This window comes from Heptranchias perlo, chromosome 32 (genome assembly GCF_035084215.1).
Source record: "Heptranchias perlo isolate sHepPer1 chromosome 32, sHepPer1.hap1, whole genome shotgun sequence".
Lineage (NCBI taxonomy): Eukaryota > Metazoa > Chordata > Chondrichthyes > Hexanchiformes > Hexanchidae > Heptranchias > Heptranchias perlo.
This window is the reverse complement of record NC_090356.1, coordinates 7,457,091-7,478,262: the sequence shown is the minus strand read 5'-3', so window position 1 is coordinate 7,478,262 and position 21,172 is coordinate 7,457,091. Positions and strand designations below refer to the sequence as shown.

The following is a 21,172-nucleotide window of genomic DNA, read 5'->3' as shown; positions in this document are numbered from 1 at the left end:
TGGCCAGAACTCCGGAGAACTCCCTGCACTTCACCAAATAGTGCCAGGAGATCTTTTACATTGGCTTAACATCCCATCTGAAAGATGGCACCTCTGACGGTGCAGCACTGCTTCAGTACTGCACTGAAGTGTCAGTCTACATTATGTGCTCAAGTCCGTATGAACCCACAACTTTATGACTCAAAGGCAAGAGTCCTACCAGCTGAACCAAGCTGACAGTTCCCAATCTCACCAGGGCCAACAAAGGGAGACATTGCACAGCGACCATTGCCTGAAGTTTTATATAAATATCGGTGAATGCTGTTCGCCTCAGGTTATTTTGACAGTAAATTCTGGCCCAGAGGCCCAGAATTCACTGCAATGGAGATATTGGCACTGAATGCCATAAGTTAGACAGCTGTGTGCTCCCCACTCTTCCAGTGGCGAATTCACGCCACAGTCTGCTGGAAAAATAATTAGAATACACCACAGCGAGAATAGCGACAGATCGGGAGCAGTGCGGCCTATGTCTGGAGCCTGACACCGAGCAGAGCAACAGCTTATTTAACGATTTCATAACAGTAAAAGAGCCAAACAATTAGTGCAGGTTTTCCATTTTCAGATTTTAAAAATTGATTAGGATTAATTGGAGTTTGTTTTTTTTTTCTTATTTTGTAATTCTCGTTGCCTATAATCATGACAGCGCGATAGGGCATCAGGCTGCTAAAACATGGGCCACTCGTCGTTGCAAATCCCCCAATGCCTGGTTAATTTCACTTCTGACGGCCTGTCTCATCAGTAAGTGGCTGGTTGCTTTATTTTAAACAAAGTTATGAAGTAAGGCTGGTTTAATAGAGAATGACTGAAGCTGTTAGCTCCGTGCATACACAACCCACACCTCCGTATAATACCGGTTCATTTCACTCCCATTCCACCCCAAACAAGGTTATCGTATCGACCTGATTTGGGGTTGTAGGGTGCCAGGCGCTTTTTTTGGCCAAGTGCCAGGAGTTCAATTAATTACAAGCTGTACTTCTAACAAAGGTCGAAGGTATTTGGTAAAATTGTTTATATTTCCTTTCCTGATAAGATGGACTTACATGAAAGAAGATTTCTCTAAACCCACACTGAATAACTCCAGGAAGTCCTTGCATCTCCTGTTACTAGACTTATGTTTTTAAATAAATCAGTACAATCCCTCGTCATGTAATCAGGTTGTTCCAAAATAGCTACATTTGAGTATAACTCTCCTGCATCATTTTAGACCCAGGGAATTTTATTTAATGGGAACTTCATGCAAACTGTGTCAAAACATGCTGAGCGATTGAATACTTTACTGATTCAGAGCCCTCCAGCACCACTCTACAATGGTCTAAGAAGCTGAAGTGAGCACTGACGTTAATTCAGCGAACTTGATCTCGCTGTTGATTTTAATGGGGGGGGGGGTGACACTGAGCTATGATAAGTAGATGTTCAGCTTTTTTGGTGAGGGTCTCTGGAGCAGCACCAAGGTCCCAGAAAACTATGGCGTGGCGTACGTAATGGCATAAGTCACTCGCCATAATTTCCTGGAGTGTCTGCACCATAATAATGGTGTATGCCGTAGATAAGTTTTCAGCAAATTCAGTCCAGAATCTTTGGTATGTCATAATAATTTTTCATCATCCATCAACACACCAAAGGAGACATTCAGCACCAAAATGAAACCTTCAATCTATTACTCTACAGGCCTGAGAATGCGAGGGCGTGCACCCAATATGCTGAAGTGCATTGGACACCTCTTTTCATCCTCTTAATGACTTGCACATCTTTTGTTTATTAATATCCTTCCATTGCCTCACTGAGAATGACGTTTTATACGATCGAGCAGTTTTTCTTTATTGCAGGTCAAGCAACTTATTAATTCCCTCTCTGTGATCGGAGTATCTGTTATTTCTCCCCCTCCCATTTTTCGCTCTTTTCCTACCTTATTAAAATGCTTGCTTATATTTTGGTTGTCAGTTCTGATGAAGGGTCTACACCCAAAACATTGACTTGTTTTTTCTCTTTACAAATGCTGACTGACCCGCTGTGTACTTCTAGCATTTTCCACTGCTTCTTGATTTCCTTGTCTTCTCTCCTACTCATTTTAACCTTGGTGGTGTCCATCACTCTGAACCTCAGCCCTTCGCCAAGTCTTCTCAATTAAGAAAAAAGATTGACATGGCCAAGTGTGCAGATTTTGTAAGGAAGTTTCTGTAATCAAAGGGTTCATCATGACACTGTTTGGGGAATTGTATTGCGGATAGGATTAACACGCCATCCTTTCACTTCTGGAATATGACTTCAAATCCAGTCTAGACCATTAGAAAGGCAACTAAAATAAACACTGGCGTTTCGAATAATTTAGGCACCTCTAGGGAATTAATAAGAAATAAACTGAGTGTTTTACTTGACCTACGCAAGCTGTATTTAAAAACTACTATCTAGCGGTTAGACAAATTATTACTAGTGTGCGTATTGCTTGTTACAACAGAATTAATTGAAACAGAGCAATTTTCACACAGTCTAATGTAAAAGATTGCAGCTGGAAATGGCAATATTTCTGAGGGGCTTCTTTATCAGCACATTACAGATTGGGGGAAGAGCATTTTAGAGACTTAATTCTGTTCAGAAAAGGGATTTTTATTTAAAGCTGGTGGATCTCCCGTGGCATTGCTCATGGTCTGGAGCATAGTTGTGATGTTTAGCTGCAAAGTTGGAGCTGTGTTTAACCTAGCCTGTCCTTTTAAGACCATCACTCAAGTATTTTCTTTAAGAAAGTGGTACAAATAGGTAAATTCAGATTACAGTTGCTGCTTGTAAGCTCCTGACGTTGGTTAGAGAACAGTTGTAGCTGCTGGTAAGTATCTGGCTCCAGGTCAGAAGAATCCAGCATGAAATGATTACCTTTCTCTTTTTATATGATTGTTTGCATCTGTGTAAAAATGCTTGACACCTTGAAGTGTCAAGTCTGGAGTTTGATGGCTGCATGCTGGATGTAAAGCATTTATATGTACTAGCAGATTTCCAGTGGCATTTCTCACACTAAGGATAATTCGCTTACAAGGACAGGAGATTGAGACCATGTAATGTATATTGTATTATTTTGCTAAGGTGTTCCTTTAAGACAGCATAATCTAATTGTTGTTAAGAAAATAGAATAGGTCATTCAGAGTTTAATTGTTGTTTGGTCAGAGAAGTTTGCATATTGGACTGTGCTTGTCATTTTCAAGATGGGGACTAGAAGTGCAGGTCAGAAGCATTTTAACATTGTTGTGCACCTGTAACAAAGTGTGACGTCTGGAGTGTGACATTGCAACATGACATCTATAGTGTTACATCTGGGTGCATTGAGATACTGGAGTAATGGCTTTTGATAATGAATATAAAGCAGAACTATTGGATGAGTTCAACACAAAATCGTCCAGCCGATTAAGGCTGCATGAAAAGGTCTACAGCTCTCAATCAAATTCAACTGTGCGGAAGTGACCTTTTCTCCCAGCTGCACTGGGCGGCATGGAGGAGTGATTGCCCTCCCAGCAGAAGTAGTCTGTGACATAAAGGCTCAATTTTGAAATGGTGGCAGGTTGGCGGTGGGGGGGGGGCGGGGGCGAACCCAAATAAAAAAATACTTACCTTCTCCGACGCGATCGCAATGTAATTGATGGTCATTAAAGTGATTGACAGGCTGGCTGCCGACAGGAGCTGCAATGTTGGGGGTGGGGGGGGTGGGGGAGGGTGAAGAGAAAGAGAGCGGAACGGAAGATCGGGGGGAGGAGAGGGGAAGATCGGGGGGAGGAGAGGGGAAGATCGGGGGGAGGAGAGGGGAAGATCGGGGGGAGGAGAGGGGAAGATCGGGGTGACATCGGAGGGGAAGAAGGGGAGATCGGAGAGGGACATCGGGGGGAAGAGGGGGAGATCGGAGAGGGACATCGGGGGTGGGGGGGAAGAGGAAGACCCGGACATCGGAGCAGGGTGGAAAGGTAGGTTCATTTTTTTGTTTTAACTTTGTGCAATGGTTTTTTATTTAATTTATTTTTGCCTGATCCGGCCCTTCACGCCTGGTTTCGGAAGCCTGGGAAAGCCGCCCAGGTAAGTTTTAAAAAAATTGTTCTAACTACCTAAGTAAAGTACCTTAAGTACCTCAGTGAGGTACATTTGGCTCTTTAACTATCATCCTGCCGGCTTTAATTGCGGGTTGGAGACGGCTTCCGAACCCGCTCTGCATTTTTGCAAATATCGCAGCCCCCAACGTACTTGCAATTTAAGTTTAAAATTGAACCCATGGTCTCCCAGCAGGAGGAGTCTGCTTGCAGCTTTTTAGCATAAAAGTAAATTGGGGATAAGGTGGAAGTAAATTTAAAGATTTTTTAAAAAAGAACATTCATGCAAACTAACAATAAATCTTATTTATTAATACATTCTGAAAATTGCAGTTTAACAGGAATCTGCCATAAAACTGGCTGCTGCTGTTTTACTGTGTGTACTCGTCTTCCTTTGACCCCACAGAGCTCAGTAATGAAAGGGCTGAACGTGACTTGTACTGCCTACTCATAAATCGTGACCTGTTTGCTTTCACTATTAACGTCTCTCCTCCTTCCTCCTGATAAAAGGATGCTCGGAAAGACACAGTGCACCGACCTTACGCATCAGTGTTCTTCAATAGCGCGTCTCCAACCCAGCACTCAAATGGAGTGAGGAGAGAGAAAAATGCTCCCACACTTATTCATTTAATGTCACTTCATCCTGTAGAGAAATGGTTCAGTGTGCCCCCGAGCTTACCACTGCAGCCTGCGCCGACAGAAAAGTATCAGTATGTCACTAAAACCAGAAAAGAAGTGCAATCTGGACCATCAATTTTAACATTACACACTGATTTTTATTTTCATGCCTTGTCTTTTCTTTAGCCACTGAACACTGGGTGTAGACATTTACTTAATGATAGTCTTTGAAAGGGCTACAGACACCTTCAGTGTTCAAGTGCGAGAATGATCCTTTTTATAAATGGGATGGGGAGAGGACAAGACATAGACAGCAGTGCTCTTTGCCTTTTATTCATTTCTCATTCAGAATGATGGCCAGGAGACTCATGATCAAGACTTTACATTAAAAGTCATCCCGGAGGGTCCTGGATTAGCTCTACTGGCTCATGTCTTGTTGACAGACCTCCCCACTATTGCTGCCCTAGAGAGGGTAATGGTGCAGCCCAGTCAAGAGGAATCCCTGCTACTCCCGGAATTGGGAGCAGGCACATGTGATTCAGGATATTTACAGATTTTCGTTTGATATACCTATCCCTTCTGTGGCTGCCTTACTGTGTTATAATTCTATCTCAAATCAGCCATGGTACTTCACCTGCATCATTGCAATTTGTTGATCATAGAATCATAGAACGATACAGCACGGAAGGAGGCTATTCGGCCCATCGTGTCTGTGCCAATATATTAGATTACTACAAACAGACATTGAGTTTGAATTTTGGATGATTTTGATTTGAGAAATCATCAATATTGGAGAATGCTTAGCAACCTATTGTGGGATTGTTTGCTTGGCAACATGAAATGATCCATTATGGTAGTATTTGCTTAACAGCATTGCAGCCTACCCTAGTATCATTATGTAGCAATGAGTTTTATGTAACTTGACCTCTGCCTCAGGCCAGCAGTTAGAGCTCAGTATAAACTTCACTGACTGAAAAAATAGTAAAGGCTACTTCTGGTACCTGAGCTCAAATACAATCCACACTGATGGGTTGAAAATCTCTCTTGTTTCCTGGCTGTAAGAGTCCTACATGAATTGAGTTTAGGCAGTCTTAACTCGGTGCATACTTGGTATGGACCACAACTCAAAACTGCCACTAATTTGGAATTGATTGGTACAAAATTGGTCATCTCACTCAAAAAATGTAATATGCCAGGTGTGGGGAAACGAATGTCACACTGGTGCAGTAAGGGTTGTGTTGGAACTCGGCCACATTGCGGGGGCACAGTAGAGGGAACTTTATTCAGCAGCAGGCTGTGCTACACCTGATCTGGGAGTACTAGGTGCTGACACTGGGTACCTGATGGAAAGTGTTCCACTGCCCAGCCCTGATAGCACTCCCCTTGATGAGAACAAAATAAACTGGAAAAGAAGCTAGTTTCCAGATGTTGTGATGAGAGTCCACTGGCGGAATGAGAGTGTTTGTATAGCACATTGCAGTTACAGCTACTGGCAAATCTGCTGAAGTGCTGGATTGTATTTTACAAGTTTACTGGCAAACAATATGACAAACATGGGACTGTCTTTATCATGGAGGCAGCAGTCGTCCACACACGCTCACAAGATTGATATGGTGAGGAAAGACATATGTCCATCTGAGCTCATCAATCCATTAATCTTGTGGTCCACTGTCACATCATTCAACTGTCTCTTAAATAACTCCCAAAAATTTTGCCTCCACTACCCGACTGAGAAGTCCATTTCAAGTTTTGATCATTCCTTGTGTGAAGAAGGTCTTTCTGACATCAGTTCTAGATTTGCCTTTCACTAATTTAAACCCGTACTCCTTAATCCTACAGTCAAGGTTGACCTTGAAATAGTGCACTGGATTTACCTTTTCTGAACCTAACGTCTGTAAATATCGATACATAAACAGCAAAGTCAAGGTTTATTCAGGTGTTGGCAATATGTTGTGTTTGCCAATTATTTAAATGAACCTTTCATTTCAGGTGTCACTATGAAGCTGATGGATGAGGTGGCCGGCATCGTGGCAGCTCGTCATTGCAAGACCAACATTGTGACTGCATCTGTGGACGCCATCAATTTTCACCAGAAGATTGAGAAAGGTACCAAGCCTGCTACTTTCACCCTCCTTATTATGAGAGTGCTTAAGTTGGCACTCGCGCATTGCTGAATGAACATTTTGTACAGTATATGTCATGATACCATTTCCATGAAATGTTTTGCATATTAAAGGCAGATTATATGACCGCTGCCTAATTACTGGGATAACTTGGCCTTTGAAAGTTGCTTCAAAATCTTATCCAACAACATTAAAATTAATAAGCCCTCACACTACCTCCAGAGGCACTGGAACCAATCTGCAGAAGAACGTAATGCACTACTAAACTTATTTATTTTACTCGTCAATATTTTCAAATAAATTTTTACCATATAAATATATTTACTCTTTCAGATGGTTCACTAGTTCTGTGAGAGTGGTATTACCATCTCCTTACACAGAGTTGACTTCTGCTCCTTCTCCAGTATATGCAGTGTCACACTTTAAAATACAATCCCAGCCTTGAAATTATGGGGTGAGATATCTAACACATTCCTATGAAGTTTGTTGGCCCGCTAATTTAAGGGGTGTTGATTGAACAGGAATTTAATTATTTAATTATGAATGCTTTAAGAGTTTGTACACGAATCTTCGCAATTGAAGGCTATTATCTGACAATTGTAACATGGGACCATTCCGTGTTTCAGGACACAAGCTGCAAATGCACAAGATTTCCAGCTCTGAATCTCTTGAAAATATTCACAAAGTGAAAATAATATGAAGTTCAAAAATTATCAGCATTGTATGCATCCAATGCAAATACACAAGAGTACAAAAATTTGCAATTTGGAAATACTATACAATTTGTTTAATAGTAAGATCATTTAGTGCTGAACGAATTGGCACTACATTAACACTCCTCTTCTGCTCATCCATGCTACTTTATCCATTCCAGGAAATTGTTTACTTACTTGGAAATATTGAACAATTCCAGAAATGATTTTATCCAAATTAAATTTACGCTTCCCTTGCTAACTGGAAATACAATTCTGTATCTTGTTAATACAGCTGTTGGCATCCATTTCATTTGTACCCAGTCTCGAACCATTTTCCTTTTGAGTATTATTTTAGAAAATGCATTCATTTTATCTATTCCATATCAATGTTTCACAAACAAGAAAATTTATAGTTCATCTTCATTATTTCTCCAAGAAAATGACGTCAAAGTGGACTGAATCTCAACTGCCACTCATAACGTTTCAATTTTATCTACAAAGGGCTGACTACCAAGTGGCCACACCTCAACCAAATGGCCATTCTTTGTGTGTGAGTGCAGAGAGTGGCTGTCGGCAGGATATTGATCCTGTCCTCGCCGGTTGTCTGCAGGAGATGGCATAGCTTTGTGAAGCGGAAGTGCCAAAGACAGGTCTCCTCAGACATGACCAAGAAGAGTCAGTAAATGTTAGTCCTGGGGTAAGGACAAGTACGTACTTGACGCCTGAGGCGTAGTAGCATCTAACTTCCTTGTGCCCTCAAGGCCCGCTCTTCCTTCTTCGAATCTCGGAATCCCTAAAAGAATTCCCATCCTGCCCACTTTGTCTGAAATAGCAGATGGAAGCAAGAATTTTAGGAAAAGGAATTGTAAGTAATAGTATTGCAATGTACAAAATGTAACGCATCAAAAAAGTGCAATATAAGAAGAAAGAAATGCAAAGTTTCCAAACAAAATTGAAAGGTAGTACAAACTTTTACGAAGTCAACTTTAAATGAAATTGTGAGATTTGGCATGGGACCATTTACCATACATTTGGTACTTGAAGGCAAAATGGGTGGCTCCACGGCCTCAAAAAAACATTGATAGCTTTTTAGTCGCTTGATTCTGAAATCTGTGCTCCTGTGCTTGCAAAATCAGCTCTCCCATTCCAGCCATTTGGTAGATTCTGTGTATAATAGTATTGCACCAGTTTGACGTGCTGTGTATCGCAGAATTGTAATTAACTCTCTGGGGCCAATTTCAAGTTGCTCTGCCGGGCGGGAGTGGGGTGGTAGCAGCCTGAAAATCGAGGTACTGTACTTACCGCTCCATTCGCACCCCATTTCCGCCCGCTGCCATTTCCCTGGGATCTCTGCATGGGTGGCCCAGGTGCGCACCTGCTACAGGCAGGAACCTCATTCCCATTTGTTAATCGAAGTCCTATGGTTCATGTGGGATCCTGACATAACTTTTAGGTACCAATGGGTGGAAAAACTTTGGCAGGAAAAACCAGAGAGCAAGTTATTTTCTTGATGGCAAGAGACTGGAAAGTACTGCAGTACAAAGGGATCTGGGGGTCCGAGTGCAAGAAAATCAAAAAGTTAGTATGCAGGTGCAGCAGGTGATCAAGAAGGCCAACGGAATGTTGGCGTTTATCGCTAGGGGGATAGAATATAAAAACAGGGAGGTATTGCTGCAGTTATATAAGGTATTGGTGAGACCGCACCTGGAATACTGCATACAGTTTTGGTGTCCATACTTAAAAAAAGACATACTTGCTCTCGAGGCAGTACAAAGAAGGTTCACTCGGTTAATCCCGGGGATGAGGGGGCGGACATATGAGGAGAGGTTGAGTAGATTGGGACTCTACTCATTGGAGTTCAGAAGAATGAGAGGCGATCTTATTGAAACATATAAGATTGTGAAGGGGCTTGATCGGGTGGATGCGGTAAGGATGTTCCCAAGGATGGGTGAAACTAGAACTAGGGGGCATAATCTTAGAATAAGGGGCTGCTCCTTCAAAACTGAGATGAGGGGAAACTTCTTCACTCAGAGGGTGGTAGGTCTGTGGAATTTGCTGCCCCAGGAAGCTGTGGAAGCTACATCATTAAATAAATTTAAAACAGAAATAGACAGTTTCCTAGAAGTAAAGGGAATTAGGGGTTACGGGGAGCGGGCAGGAAATTGGACATGAGTTTAGATTTGAGGTTAGGATCAGATCAGCCATGATCTTATTAAATGGCGGAGCAGGCTCGATTGGCCTACTCCTGCTCCTATTTCTTATGTTCTTATGTAACCAAGCATTGAGCGGTTAACCAGCAGTACTTAAAGGGACCACTGCAGGCTACTTGGGAAAAGACAAGTCGCTTCAATTTTTCTGGGGCAGGAGGAGCATGAATGAGGAGCATAACCTCCCTGCCTGCTGCCACCATCCATACCCAGGATAAGATTCCCGGCTTGGTTCTGTGTCATTGCCACTGGAATTCCCACTCCCAACCTGCCTGTGAGCATTGGAGCAGAACTTGCAGCTCACTGGTCTAATGTAAATGTGGCCCGGTCCTCAAAATGGCCCGGGCCTCACGCCTATGACATGGGGCAGGCGGTGAAATCGACCCATCTGTGTCATGTCATTAACCCTCCCTTCTCGTTCAATGATACAATTTTATCTTATACTGTTGTTCTAGATGGGTGTTGTTCTGGCAGACAGTAGTGGCTGTGCAAAGTGTAAGTGAAGTTTAGGAAATGAAAAAAAGCTTGCATTTATATAGCACCTTTAACAACCTCAAGACATCCTAAAGCGCTTTACAGCCAATGAAGTACTTTTGAAATGCAGTCACTGTTGTAATATAGGAAACACGGTAGCCAATTTGTACACAGCAAGGTCCCACAAACAGCAATGTGAAAATGACCAGATCATCTATTTTTAGTGATGTTGGTTGAGGGATAAATATTGGCCAGGACACCAGGGCAGACGGGACCTCAGTTTAACGTCTCATCCGAAAGATGGCACCTCCGACAGTGCAACACTTCCTCAGTACTGGTACCAGGAGCGTCTGCCTGGATTATGGGCTCAAGTCTATGGAGTGAGGCTCGAGCCCTCAACCTTCTGACTCAGAGGCTACTACTGAGCCATGGCTTACACAACTTCGAGAGAGCTTAAAATATGCAGCACAAATACAATGTAAGATAGAAACAAAAGTTCTAGAAATACAAATGCTCTTTGCCGGCACATCAGTATCTGAAAGAGAAGAACAGGTGGCCGTTTCAGATGCAGACTCTCGTCAGTTCCGATGAGGGACCTCTACTCAAAACACTAACCTCCCTTCCTGTTTGAGGTGCTGACAGGCCTGCTCTGCATTTCTAGAATTTTCTGATTTTTATTTTGGATTTTCACCATTTGCAATTTTTTTTCCTATTACAACGTTGAACCGTACAGCGCAGAAGGAGGCCATTCGGCCCATCGTGCCTGTGCCAGCTCTTCGAAAGAGCTTTCTAATTAGTCCCACTCCCCTGATCTTTCATCATATCCCTGCAAATTTTTCCTTTTCAAGTATCCAATTCCCTTTTGAAAGTTACTGTCGAATCTGCTTCCACCACCCTTTCAGGCAGTGCTTTCCGTACCCCATTCCAGAGCGGTGGACTCTTACAATTTGGAAAGGTAGAATTCAGAGACTGTTTTCGACATACACAAATTAGTTATGAATTATTCCTCCTTCAGATTTGGAAGTGTTCAGTCTCATGAACTGGTTGTACTTATCTTGCCAAGACCTTCACAGGGATTTGACTACCAGGCCATGCCAATACAAATGTTTGTTGCAGATATTCCTGCTCGGGGTTCTTTCTTTAATGAATGCTTAATAAAACAAAACAACAAATCCTGGATTGAAGATTATTAAAGCTAATAAAAAAAATGGGTTGTTTCTATCCAGAGGGGAACTTGGAAGGTCAGTATTCCAGTTGAGGTTTGAATGCAATGAGTTGTAGAATAATGTCGATAATATTTAAATCTAATTGTCTCCAGAAATGCCTAATTGTGAGGCACAGGAAATGTTCTTGCTTAGTTTTATTGTGAATATCTGATTTTTTTTAATTCAGTCAACGCAAGATGACTAACCTGGGGTGTTCATTTGCAATATTCCGTTGGAGTACTCTTAATAATTCCAGTCGAGGCAGTGTTAGTAATGTTTTGTACCAGCGCCCGTGGTTCAGTGAAATAAGTGCTACAAAAACATTGCTGGTAGGAAACCTTGGTGAGAATGCCAGTCAGTGGCACTTAAAGAGGCTGTAAATAAAATCTGTTTTATGAAGAGAAGGTTTTTTTCTCTGACAAACATATTTACAGCTATGGGTAATTGGTCATTTTAGATAGTGGGGCAGGAGGCGATTCCCAATTTGGGCATTAGTGTGTTGCCAGCACGAACACACGCATCCCTTACCACTATTACTTGATGCAACAGAGGAGGAAGTGAACAATTGTGATCACAGATTTGAAGAGACCTGTTGCTGATTGGAATGCATTCATTTAGTCTCTTTTGAGATGGACGTACAGCAGCTATGCCATGTCCCGTGGAAGATGGTACTCATACCAACTTTAATGAGTACAGAATGGTGTTTTTGACATTTTGCAAAGAACAGTCACGTTTGTAATCACTTTAAATATACTGTTTGTGGTGAGAACTGTTTTTTTACCTGTTTAGTATTCAATCTTGGGCAACATCACAGCTGATCCGGACTATGTCTTCAACTGATACCCACATTTTTCTGTTGAGGGATCACTCGACATCAATCTGGAGCAGGAACCCTGGCTGTTTTCTTTACACTCTCAAGCCCAAGGGTCCTGAGTCCAATTGCAGTATCCTTAACCACTGCACCAAGCTGATATCAACTAACTCAGTAAGGGCCGGGCATCAAACCTGGGTCTTTGCTGGTGTGTATTACTTAAGAGTATGCTCGGTGACAAATAACTTGTTAATGAGACACTTGGTTAACTTGGGATATTTTGGGCCCAACTCTGAACAGAGTACGTGGAAAGATATTGAGGTTGAATTGAATATTTCTGTTTATTTCACACCTCTAGAGCATTGCTTCAGTTCCACTGCTGTCTGTTGCCTGCAGCTACTTCGGAATACCAGCATCCAGAGAGGCTGGGATGGGACTGCTAATGGAATCACAGTGACTCACTCTGTGAAGTTTCAGTGCTGTACAGACAGGATGACAGATGAGGGGGATTATCATGATAATAATTCTGACACATTTATGTCACCAGCTGAGAACGTATCAATTTCTTTTGACAGCTTCGCAGCATTCTGTGTTAAATTGATCTCCTTGGAGGGTTCTGCCACGCATGGAGACTGATGATCTTTTCTTATATGTTTTCGTGACCCAGCAACTGCAAAAAAAAATTCACTTTTTAAGTTGATTCGTAACACTTTATTGGTCTTGAAAGACTTGCATTTATACAGTGCTTTATCACAGCTTATGTTCCAGCTGTGGGATGCCCTGAATTAAATAACATTATAAATATTTAAATAGAGAGAAATATCATCTTGGATAGAATAGGAAATCTCAAAATAGGTAGGGTCCAGAAGACATCTACCCGAGGAGATGGAACAAGTGCTCTGTGAGCCTCTTGCCCATATCTTCAATAGCCCAATAGAATTAGGGATAGTTCCCTTAGATTGGAAGATAGCTCACATAGTTCCGATTTTCAAAAAAGGAGATAAATCAGAGCCAGGGAACTAGAGGCCCATCAGCCTGACATCCATCATTGGGAAGATGCTTGAAGTGATCCTAAGAGATGCCCTTTATGATCACTGGTAAAGAGAAGGGGCCATTAGAGATACTCAACACAGCTTCCGAAAAAGGTTATGTCTTACAAACTTGATTGCGTTTTTTGAAGAGGTTACTAGGTTAGTGGATAAGGGTAACCTGGTTGACATCGTCTACCTGGATTTTTAGAAAACCTTTGATAAGGTACCTCACATTAGGCTACTTCACAAGATAGAATCTTGTGGTATTAGGAAGACTAGACATGATGCTCCAGGCATAATCTCCAATTAGATGAAAAGCACTCTGGGAGAATTCCCTGCTCTTATTCAAATAGTGCTGTGGAATCTTTTAATGTCCGCCTGAACAGGCAGACAGGGCCTCGGTTTAATGTTTCTTTCAAAGAACAGCAACACAGACAATGTAGCACTATCTCAGTACTGCATTGGAGTGCCAACCTAGATTATGTCCTGGAGTGGGACATATTATCATGAGACACAGATCTTGCATTACAGCAGCAATGCTGTAGAGAGTGGAACACAAAGTAAGTGAATGTCTAAGGAATGACAGATGCATTTTAACATGGATCATCACCTGGCAATGCACATCAGAAAAGGATGCATAAAACATAGTTACATAGTAAATTGGTCTGCATTAACAAAAGTGGGAATGGGAAATGATTTGAGTGCGATAATCAACCATTCACTAAAAGTACCCAATCAGTGTGAAGGTATTATTAGCAAGGCTCATCGAGTACGAGGGTGCATGTTAAAGGTATTTGATTACAAGTTCAATTAGGTTATTTTAGCCCTGTATAATGCATTAGTAAGGACACATTCGAATGTACAAACCCGGGCACTCTACCTTCAGAATTATATTGATATTGGAAAGAGTTCAGAGACAATTTCAGGCTTTAGGACTTCAAATTATGAACAGAGAATAACAGAACTGAGCTTATTTTCATTGATGAAATGAGGATTGAGAGGGTATAAGTTACGGTAGTGTAGTGGTTATTGTACTGGACTAGAAACCCAGAGGATGTGAGATCGTAATCCCACTATGGCAAATTGTGAAATTGAATTCAATAAATCTGGTAATTTGTTGGCTAGCACCAGGAAAGAATGGCCATGAAAGTTGTTGTTTTGTTGTAAAAGCCGTGCTGGTTCACTAATCCCCTTCAGGAAGGGAACCTGCCACCCCTACCCAGTCTGGCTTAGACATGACTCTTAATGATCTCTAAAATGGCCTAGCAAGTCACTCAGTTTTAAGGGCAATTAGGATGAACCACCTTCTCAGGGCAACTAGGGATGAGTGATTAATGTGGCCCTGCCTGCATTGCCCACATCCCAATAGCAAATATTTTTTTTAAACCTGTTGTTTTGAGTTGGGAGTCACTGTTTCTCAATGGATGTATGTAGAATCGTCCTACTTTCTGCAGTGTATGACGAAAACGCATAATCAAGGTGTTTTATCTTCAGGATTTTTAAATAAACTTTAAAGAAGCTTACATAATTTTTTTAGGTCATCTCTCAGGATAAGCCAAAATGGATTTACATATTTTAAAGGAAATAAAAAAAATGTCATTTGAAGATTGTATGCCATTACCAGCTACTATCAGATGTATTTCAATCAGATACGCAGTCAAAACTGTCATAGCTTGACATCTGAAATCCAAGATATACTTAAATGTTCATCCTTCTGGATAACATCCTCACCTACTGTACTATTTGATATACAAGTTGCACGTGTGTGTACATTGCTCCCCTAATCCTTGCCAGAAGCAAAAGATTTTTCCCCCCTAATCTTGCCCTATTTTTCTGAAGGTGCTTACACATGCTAGGCTACGTTTCCACAGGAGCTAGCAGTCCTCAGACACCTCACTTGATGTGTCCTTTATTTGTGAACCTAGACTGTGAGTGTCTTTTCAACTGTTGATACAACACAGCATAGCCCAATCACATCCTTATCAGATGTTCACACATCTGCACTTCCCAGCGGGAGGACTGGGTTGCGATCAGGAGCAAAATACCTGGCCAATTTTCCCCTCCTTAGTTTGGGGGGTGCCCTGGCTGAGTTCAGCTCACTCAGTATAAACTAGGAGTAGAACATGGGACTTTCCAGGCCTGAATGGCTTAGTACCACAGCATGTGCTCCATTTACTCATTGATCCATCAGAAGACCCCCTGTAGGTATTTTCTGAATGGACACAGGCAGACTTTGTATGAAAAAGAATGAAAGGTACATGAGCATCATAATCTTGAACCTTCATAAACACCATCCACTCATAATATTTCTACAAGTGGGCAGGGGAGGACTTCTGATGGATCAATGCAGAAAATTAATCTGCAATGCCTCTTGATTTATTCTGAAATTAAATTTTCATTGGAATGAATGGGCAGTACGGGTAAATGTGGAATCGTAATTGGATTAGGAATAATTGGCAAACCTCAGAACATTTGGGGTGTTTCCGCAATCCCACGGTCCCAGTGGTGAAGTTGCATTCCCAGGGAACGTAAATCGAAAGCACAACTACAACATTGTATCTTCGATATATGATCCCTGAAAGCATATGATCACCAACACATCCCTACTATCTGAGTATTTTTATGTACTACTATTTTTTTATTCGTTCATGGGATGTGGGCGTCGCTGGCGAGGCCAGCATTTATTGCCCATCCCCAATTGCCCTTGAGAAGGTGGTGGTGAGCCGCCTTCTTGAACCGCTGCAGTCCGTGTGGTGAAGTTTCTCCCACAGTGCTGTTAGAAAGGGAGTTCCAGGATTTTGACCCAGCGACGATGAAGGAACGGCGATATATTTCCAAGTCGGAATGGTGTGTGACTTGGAGGGAACATGCAGGTTGGTGTTGTTCCCATGTGCCTGCTGCTCTTGTCCTTCTAGGTGGTAGAGGTCGCGGGTTTGGGAGGTGCTGTCGAAGAAGCCTTGGCGAGTTGCTGCAATGCATCCTCTGGATGGTACACACTGCAGCTACAGTGCGCCGGTGGTGAAGGGAGAGAATGTTTAGGGTGGTGGATGGGGTGCCAATCAAGCGGGCTGCTTTGTCCTGGATGGTGTCGAGCTTCTTGAGTGTTGTTGGAGCTGCACTCATCCAGGCAAGTGGAGAGTATTCCATCATACTCCTGACTTGTGCCTTGTAGATTGTGGAAAGGCTTTGGGGAGTTAGGAGGTGAGTCACTCGCCGCAAAATACCCAGCCTCTGACCTGCTCTTGTAGCCACAGTATTTATATGGCTGGTCCAGTTAAGTTTCTGGTCAATGATGACCATCAGGATGTACAAAAGGTACAACAGCATAAAATTTCCAGGGCCAGAGTGATGATCTGAACTAGTTTCAATTGCCTAGGGTGGTCGGAGAGGAATTTCCCAGATTTTTTTTCTCCCAAATTGACCTGGGATTTTAATCTTTTTTTGCTGCTCCCAGGAGATCACATGGTTTTAAAAAGGGTGGGATGGGGAGTGTATATATTGTGATATACTTATCACAATTGTGTGGGACAGGTTGGATGGATCAGAGGGTCTTTTCCTGTCTGTCATTATTCATTTGAATTTATGTTATTGGCATTAACTCATTGTAACATTACTGTTACTCTCATGGCTTGGATCTTAGCTGAAATAAAAGTTAAATTATGGTTCTCTCATAATAAAAAGAATAATTAAATAGTGCTGCATTTTCATTGCAGCCAACTCCTATCACAAAGTCGTTTTTTACTTGGGGGGTGGGGGGAGGAGGGGGTTGGGGGGATGACTGATTTATCTACTAGTGCAAATTAAGCAATTTCAATCGAACACAGAAGGCATTTTTGCACAATTTCCATTCAACTAAATAGATAATTTGAATTAAGCAACTTCAAATGAGTAGACTATATTGTGCAACCTTTGAAAAAGTGAATCCTTGTCGGGAGCAACACAATGCCAATAATTATTGTATAATTTAAGGTAACTGTTATTATGCAATGACATAGTTTGCATCATGACTTATTACTCCGAGCAATGTGTGATTATAGGGCCACTGGCTAGGACATTAGTTCTTTGTGTCAACTATTGCTCTACCTCCATAGAATCAAATAGCTACCTGACATCTTCTAGTAAATATAATGGTGCAAAATGTATACTAAATAACAAAGTGCTGCTATTTTTCAGCATGTTCACTGTATGTATTATACCCCAAAATTGTGTGAACTAAACACAAGCTTTGCAATTGCATTATTAGCGTCTGAACCATGGAACTATACAACATAAAAGGAGGCCATTCAGCCCATCATTTCTGTGCTAACTCTTTGAAAGAGCTATCTAATTAGTCCCACTCCCCTGCTCTTCCCTATAGCTCTGCAAATTTCTCCTTTTCAAGTATATATCCAAATCCCTTTTGAAAGTTATTATTGAATCTGCTTTCACCACCTTTTCAGGGAATGTTTAAAGTGTTCAGCTGAAATTTCTCTCTTCGCCATTGTAATGGGGTTGGTACATCATCTATTTTAAATGAGTTAACGCCGCCGTTAAAATAACGCAGGAAGGAATTTCATTGCACACATTAATCATTTATGCACTAGTGTCTTGCCTCTGTGTATAATTCAGAAAACCCATCTTTCATGTAAAGCACAAGCCAGAGCAAATATCATACAAGATTAGTTTCAATACACAGCATATGTTGAATCGCTACCATTATGTACAATTCTCTTGTGTTCCTCCAGTCCAATGTGTTTAGTAGGTAGATCTATTGTGTGGGAGGCCTATACTCTCTGCAGTTTAGAAGAATGAGAGGTGATCTCATTGAAACATACAAGACTCTGAGGGGGCTTGACAGGGTAGATGCTGAGAGGTTGTTTCCCCTGGCTGGAGAGCCTAGAACTAGGGGTCATAGTCTCAGGATAAGGGGTCGGCCATTTAAGACTGAGATGAGGAGGAATTTCTTCACTCAGAGGGTTGTGAATCTTTGGAATTCTCTACCCCAGAGGGCAGTGGATGCTCAGTCATTGAGTATATTCAAGGCTGAGATCGATAGATTTTTGGACTCTAAGGGAATCGAGGGATATGGGGATCGGGCGGGAAAGTGGAGTTGAGGTCGAAGATCAGCCATGATCCGATTGAATGATGGAGCAGGCTCGAGGGGCCGTATGGCCTGCTCCTGCTCCTATTTCTTATGTTCTTAAGCGGCGTGCTTTATACACAGAGGTTAGTTTTACAAGCGAACATTACAAAGCTAAATAACGAATATTTTCCAATGGATTGTAGGTTTTACAGGCCCATCGCATCTTTGCTGGAGCTATCTACTCTAATTCTGTTTCCCTGCTCCTTCCCCATATTCTTTTATACGACAATCATAATAGAAAGAGGGGGAAATAAATATTTCCATACAATAGAGGATTTTCTGTATATTAGTCACAGTGTTTGTATCAGTGAGGGAGTACAAGAAGGAAAGTATTTGGCCTGGATGTTGTTGGTCGCGGGGCAGCAGAACTTTGGGGGTGGAGGCCGTAGACTGCAGCATCAGGGGGTTGGTTGTGGGAGCAGAGAGCAAAGGTTGGAGTGCTTGGGCAGGACTCAATGGAAAGCAGGGAGCGGAGCCAGAGCTGAATCTCTTGGGATGGACTTGGAAAGGAGGAAGGAAGCAGACAAGCTGGAGCATGAGGGTGAGGGGACTGAGAGGAAACTGAGGTTGATAAAATGCCTATGGTGGAGCATTATCGAGAGGGAAGAAAGCAACAATTATGATGACTGAAAGCCATTTAAATTTTTTCCCAACAATCTGGTCCATCTGGTTTCATGTGGGTGGAATGGACCAGTGTTGGGGATCTGATTGGTCCATGCTAACCACATGATACCATGGCCTAATCAGCAATGTTAGAGACTCATTACATTTATACAGTATTACTCTGAATTTGGTTCAAGTGGCAAACATTGACACAGTGAATGGATGCAATTAACATAGGATGATTCCTGATTGCTAAACTTCTGCATCAACTGGGCTATTTGCCTGTCCCACATTAAATAATGGAAAGGGTAGATTTAACAGGATGATGCCAGGAAAGCGAAGCTAAAGTTATGAGGATAAACTTGAGATATTGGGACTATTTCTACTGAAACAGAGAAGGCTGAGGAGATTTTTAAAATTATGAGTTTTGATAGATTGTATAAGAAAAGACTATCTCTGGGCAGTCAGTGATGAGGTTATCAATTTAATAATGTTACTAAGAGAGTGAGAGAGCGATTAGAGGAATGGGATGCTTTGCCATTGGGAAAGCCAGAGACCATTGTATCTTTTAAGGGAAAATTGGATAAACTTTTGAAGCAGAGAAAGATACAGGTATATGGGGAGAGAACAGAGCAGCGGGATTATTTTTGGATTGGCCTAGACACAATTGGCCAATTGTAATGTAAACTTCCATGGTTCCATGGTCTTCTACCTGATGATCCTGTTATGGTGTCCCTGTAAGGGGTTTGATATTCCACCAGTTGATGTAGGCTTTTGAATGTGGCCTTTATTCTGTGAAGAAAAGAGTAGGATACCTCACATGAGATTAAATTTTGTAGAGAAGTGAAGGCTACATCACTTTATACCTGCAGCTGGTACAGTGAAATGCTTCACTAGCTGCACATACTGAATGAGAGAGATTCATTTCAGAATGTTAGTGAACAAGCCATCCCAACATGGCATGCATATTTTTATAGACTCTATTTCTCCTTATTTAATGGGGTAGAACTAGTTTGGACCCATTTTTTTTTGGGGGCGGGGGGGGCTTTGGATCGGGCAATGTGAGGTGGGCGGTGGCCAGGACTGTGGTGTCGGGGTGATCACTCCTGCTCCTCCTGGCTCCACGGAAAATTTGTTCTTTAAAACAAATACTTAACAATCACCTTTTGTTGGCAGCCCCAAGGTCTGCCTCGCTCATCGGGAACAAATTTAACACAGGATCCTTCAACAGGAGTTAGGCCCCTCACTAACATATTTAAGGGGCTTAACGCATGTTTTAGGTGTCCGCCTGTGACGCCTAAAAATGGTCCCCATGAGTTTAGCAGTGAGACCAACACCTGCACAGATTGGGTGCAGGCCGTCCCACTGCTAAATTGGCACGTTTTGCGCCTGTATTACGCCAGAAAAACGGGCGCAATACTTGCCAATTTCTACCCTAGTTTCTTTACTATCTGTCTTTTGAGCTGCACTTGCATCAAGTGAATGGATAGCCACACGTTAACTAAGCTAGCCTTTAAACCATGGCTGACACCTAATTCCTCTCCAGATTGCCACTGACTTCAATGTAAGATAAATAAATATAGCTGTGTAAGATAATTGAAAATCAGACCCAGATATTGCTAAGCAAGGTCATTTGTGACTCAGTCCCATATATAGTAGTGTAGGATAATTGCAGTCATTCTTCTTACTTAGATTGGCACATTTGTTTAAATCAGACACCTTACCTATTCCAAGTACAGCGGGTGCGAGCCACTGTATTGACCCTGGTGATGACTGACTGCCAGATCTTCTGGACTTTCTGCTTATTCGTTGGATGCCTTTCAGATCCATAAAGGGCGTTCCTTTGGCCAGCTGGCTAAAATCTCCAAGACACTGCCAATAAATTTAGCCTTTCTGCTCCTTGCTGCCTCCAAAGCGCTTCCCGTTTGCTCACTCCACATCTGTGCTTGCTTATGTACCAATTATGTTCCTTAAAGAGTGATTAAATAACCACACAGATCAGATTACGCTGCTGTGCTCTCCGTCAGTACTGAAATATCACACCTCAAAGGTAGTGCATCAACTAAAGGTTTGCAGAAACATGCTTAAAAAAAATGGGAGTCACAATGAACACTGATCAAATATCTGCACAGTTCACTAAGAATTTATTAGAACCCAATATTTTGAAATAATTGAAAGGC

The 21,172-nt window shown here is 42.0% G+C and overlaps 1 protein-coding gene across 5 annotated transcripts in view; it reads left to right on the top strand.

Annotated features, from left to right (window-relative positions):
- acot7 (acyl-CoA thioesterase 7) overlaps positions 1–21,172 on the top strand; it is a 189,537-nt gene that overhangs the window by 123,694 nt on the left and 44,671 nt on the right. For all 5 annotated transcript variants that reach the window (XM_067970274.1, XM_067970278.1, XM_067970275.1 and 2 more), the window contains one exon: positions 6,711–6,827. In XM_067970274.1, coding sequence (XP_067826375.1) covers positions 6,711–6,827 — 117 coding nt within the window. The remainder of the gene's footprint in view (positions 1–6,710; positions 6,828–21,172) is intronic.